The sequence below is a fragment of the Montipora capricornis genome, chromosome 8, assembly GCF_036669925.1.
Source record: "Montipora capricornis isolate CH-2021 chromosome 8, ASM3666992v2, whole genome shotgun sequence".
NCBI lineage: Eukaryota > Metazoa > Cnidaria > Anthozoa > Scleractinia > Acroporidae > Montipora > Montipora capricornis.
In genome coordinates, this window is record NC_090890.1 from 10,515,081 (window position 1) to 10,520,080 (window position 5,000).

General features: G+C 38.9%; 1 protein-coding gene across 1 annotated transcript; it reads right to left on the bottom strand.

Moving 5' to 3' along the window:
• Window positions 1-614: 614 nt before the first annotated feature.
• LOC138013655 (melanocyte-stimulating hormone receptor-like) lies at window positions 615-1,595 on the bottom strand. The gene has a single exon (XM_068860744.1). It carries the CDS (start codon window positions 1,593-1,595, stop codon window positions 615-617), a length of 981 nt encoding a protein of 326 aa, XP_068716845.1.
• Window positions 1,596-5,000: the final 3,405 nt, after the last annotated feature.

Sequence of the window (5,000 nt, forward strand, 5' to 3'; positions counted from 1 at the left end):
AACGTAAGGATCTTAACCAACTATCAATAGAGTTACTTCAGTTAGAGTTATGACTTAGAGGTAACGACTGCCAAAATCCTGAATTCAGGATTTTGGACTGCCAAAATCCTGAATTCAGGATTTTGGCAGTCCAAAATCTTCAATTCAGGATTTTGGAAACTTAACTCTAACTCTACGACATAACTCTATGAAAATAACTCTAAGAATAGCTGTCCCCACCAACGACAACGGCGACGGCAACAAGAACGTCACAAATTTTCATATTTAGTGGGCAAAAACAATAGCTTTGCACGTCCTGCACGCGCGTTTTCCCCTTTTGTCCATTCTTTGCCGTCGTCAGCAAAACAACGTGAAATAGCCAAATTTGAGGCAGTATGAAAAACGTCAGCACTTGGCATGGAGTGCCTTTCCAACCAGTGTCATTCTTGAGGAATTACCACACCCTTGTCATACTAAAAAAGTTGAAATAGTCACGAAGCGATTAAAATAATGCGAATTTATATTTTGAGATGACTTTTTCGTTGCCGTCGTCGTTGTTGTAAAAATCTCCCTATTGCTGGGACTGAACTTGACCAACAGAATAGAGATGTGTTAAGTGGAGATGACTTCGGTCTTTATGACCGGCTAAAAATATTTCCAAGTAAATCTTTTACAGCTTGTCTAATTCCTTTCATTTTCCAGCAGTAGAGAAAAGGGTTGATTGTCGAGTTGAATAAAACAATTGTCCCAGTAGTAACCCCCAAGCGTTTATTACGAGTTCCATAGAGATATTCGCCACGCAAAGTTGTAACAGCAGTTGCAACGGTAAAAGGCAGATAACATATTACTAAAATGGAATGAACCCAAATGGCATTGGAAACTGTCTTTTTGTACCGGCTTATATTAAACACTGGCAAGACACGAGGATTTGTTCTGTTCACAGCGGGATCCTGAATTTGTGCAGGGCCACTTGCCACCTTCACCTGGCGGTATCCAAGGACCTGATCAATCTTAAAGTAACAGCAAGATGAAATAATTAAACACACGAAAATCCCCCCACAGCCAAATAAAAGGACAAATGGTTTGCTCCAGTAATGAGCGAAAGTAAGAGCGATATTCCCAACCCAAAGCATTGTCAGAAGTAGGCGAACGCGCGCCAAAGTAACGACTTGTCGGTATCTTATCCCAAGTCGCAGAGCAAGAAGTCTGTCCACACTTATTGTAGTCAACGTGGTAATGGATTGTCCAATGAGTAATGAATTTACAGCAAAAGTTAAGTCTTCGATCCTAATACACAAGCTCCGATTCTTTTCTTCAATTGCCATAAGATAACTCACAAACAGAGGTTGAGAAACGAGTCCGGCAAAGAGGTCCGTGATCAAAAGACATCGAAGAAGGGCTCTAGATGGAGGGTGAATAGAAGAAACTTTGTGAAGAACAAGAAGAATCAGGAAATTCCCAGAGAACGTAACGAATGACAAAATCGAATACAGAGGAATAAACAGCCCAGGAGTGTATTCGAATCCGGTGACAAGTTTGCGAGAGCTTAAAGCTTCCGAACACGCCGATAACGATTCTTGGCCGTCTTGATTTCCTTGTACCGTAGAGTTGATCATTACTAACTGAGGTAGCAAGCGACGAATTGCAACTCGAACACTAGTACTTGTATTCTATGAGACTGCTACGTGTGTAGTGGAGAAGGTAAACGGAAGATTAGGATGGTGAACTGTCATTAATTACTTTTACAAATGACTTGATTGACATTTGACAGAATGAAAAATACAGAGAGATGTGATGTATCCTTTAGGATTACCTCTGCCGAAGTAATTGTTTCCGTGCTAAGAGTTGAAATTCGCAAAACAAACTGAAACACATCAATATTGGAAAGGGTATGTTTGATCTCGTTGATGTGCAAAATATGGTGGGAAGTATATAACAAACTGTGACAGGTAAAAGTATATGAGGCATGGCGACCTCAATTTCCTCAGTGTCCTTCCTTTGATTTGTTCGCAGTTGTTAATTTGCGAGGGAGCAAAGTAAAGACCAGCCTGTAAGCTAAACGTAAATTTAGAATATTGAAATCAACTGTTGAGTTAAGAGCAATTCTTGCGTGTGCAGGTGTTGGCACCTGATCAATATGTTTTCTTTTTTTCATTTAGGAGTATAATAATTATAATGAGAGTAAGTGAGGGTTGTATCCTGGGGCCACCGTTCTTTATCTACTTGGGCTGATAATAATCGAATGTCACTCAATACAACCAAAACTAAATACTTACATATTACGACTCTACAGAAATGTCGTACTTTAACCAGCTCCAAATTGATGGTAGATCTATTGAGCAAGTGGACTATGTCAAGATGCTTGGTGTTATGATAGACAGTGGCATGGCTTGGGAGCATCAAATCGATACAATCTGCTGCATCATTAGCAGTAGGCTTTCTCTTCTCCGTCGCATTAAACTTTATCTCAACTCTGACTCTGCGTTAAGATTCTATAACTCTTGTGTTAACAACTACTTTATTTATTGTTCTGCTGCCTGGGGAAATAGCTCTCACCAACTTCTTTTACGACTCCTTCGTCTTCAGAAGCGTGCTAGGCATATGCACATTGCTGCCGACTTCTCTCAGGCTTCTATTTCTTTATTTTTAAAACTTAAGGACGGTGCTTACTAATTCAAAGGTATTTTTGCGCGGTTTACTGAATATGCGGGAAAAGCAGTTCTTAACAGGTGGTATTGAAATCCAAAAAGAAAATTGGGGGTAACCACGCATTAGTCGAAGATAATTAATCAACAATACTTGTAAAAAGCTTTAAAACACAAAGCAATATATGGCGTTCTTGACCAAATTGAAGCTTAATTATCTCTGAAAAATGCGTGGTTACCCCCAACTTTCTTGTTGAATACCAAGATCACTTGCTAAGTTCTGCTTACTCTGCATATTTTTGAACCGCGCAAAATATCCCTGTATTTAATAAGCACAACCGAAAGACAGGAACGCCCATGTTATAAGTTAAGTATTTGCTTAGTGCGTACGTTTCGACCGTACTTAGCTTGGGTCATTATCAAGTGAATGGCAAATTTGAAACAGTGAATATATGTATCTATAATAATTAACAATTATTCGCCGAAGGCGAAGTGAATATTGGTGAATGTTTACTTACACGTAATCGAGGTAAATATTCCCCAATATTCACTAAGCCTGAGGCGAATAATTGTTTTAGTGTAATTTTCAGCGGTGAATATCAAGAAAGTGCAAAACACCTGGCTAAAACATAATAAAAAGGCACGAAAAGTGCTTGATTGGCTTGGCAGCCGCGCGTCTCCAAAATGTTATATTAGTTATATTCACCGGATAGCGCGGTGAATATAACAATAAATTCTTATATTCACCGCTGAAAATTATACTAAATATGTATATAAGAAGAATAAAAAGATTTGCAGTTGTAAACGGACAATAAAAACATACAAAGAGAAAACTAGGAAAAGCTGATTAAAAACCTTAGCACGAATTAAGTCCGACTGCACATTGAGAGTAGGCCTTAACTTTTGAATAAAACACATTTCATAGACGCGGCACTCAAATTTGTTCATGCACTTCATCAAAACACTAAAATTCTTTGTAAGATCTTTTGGAGCCAAAGAATGTTTGTCGCCAAAATGCTTGCCAATTGATGAAGAAGAGTTTTTGTGCTCAAGTTCTTCAACGCGTTGATGTAGATGGCGGTGTGTGAAAGCAACATAACCTACATGCCATAGGTTAAATCTTTAAGTTGGGCACGCACAATATCAGCTGAGGCCTGATCGTTAAACGGTAGGACAACACGAATTGGGTCTGATCGATCGCTGACAGTAGGTGAGGAAGCAGGTTGATCCGATGCTTTGGCGGCAACAAACCGTGAAATGGTAGAGTTGACAAGTTTGTCAGCATATTTTAGTCGAGAAAACAATAATTTCAGTCGATCACGTTCTTCAGAGAAGTAGTGCCAATTGGATGAAAGTCGAAATGCACGATCAAGCATCGTTTTTAAAAATCCACGTTTGTACCGGTCATCTACATGGCTCTTGTAGTGTAGCAGAAGACCAGTATTTGTGGGTTTAACGTACACCTTAGTCTCAACATGTGTATGTTTGTTGAGCATCTGGGTGTCCAAAAAGGAAGCATGCTATTACTCTCCGTCTCCATGGGGTGAACTTAATAGAGGAATGCCACTGGTTTAAAATCTCGAGAAAATTGTCTGCTGATGCTTTAATGTGACGTAATAAATTACAATGGCAACAAAAGAACCATCTAAAAATCTTTATATTTTGTGTTTAAGCGCTTATATCTCAAAAACGAACTCGGTGACCCCCATTTTTTATTGCCGAAAAGTGATTAGCAAGCTAAGACGAAAACTCTCTGCAAATTTCAAAAAAATTCTCTGGAGCGGGTTCAGGGCCACCTTAAAAATTTTCAATTGTGATGGTAGCTTTGAATGTGTTCCAGAACATTTTTTACACTTTGTAGAAAGTAGTTAATTTTGCATATCTTGCATATCCTTGCGTGGGAGAAGATAGGTGATTGTGCAAGGAAAGACAGATGGCGGCTTCTTAAAGCTTCCATCTCTGACTAAAAACGACAACGTGCATTTTAGCTTCCAGAGTTGACATGGAGTTCAGTAAAAATTAAAGAAGAGCTTAAAAGCGGGACATTTGGGTTCGTCTATTTGGCGGATTTTCAATTTGGAGAAGTGCAGCGTCATGTTTGCATCAAGAAGCTGAAAGGTGAATCCACCGCTTCAAAGCAACGCTTCGAGAACCACATTTGCAAGTGGTGTTATTGTTGTTAGTGTTTGGTCGGTTTTCTTTCTAATATAAGATTGAAATATCTTTTCTCGTGATACGATTAAATCATTGTTGACATTCGATTTTTTAAACACTTCAACCTCCGGGCAGACGTAAAGGTTAATTTCGCATGTGTTGTGCACACGCGTAAATTATTCTTATCTAAATATTCGCCTGACAATTGTAATTTATTATACA

Bases quoted from the DNA above. Each gene is read 5' to 3' on its own strand.
- LOC138013655 (XM_068860744.1), bottom strand. From the start codon at position 1,595: ATGATCAACTCTACGGTACAAGGAAATCAAGACGGCCAAGAATCGTTA.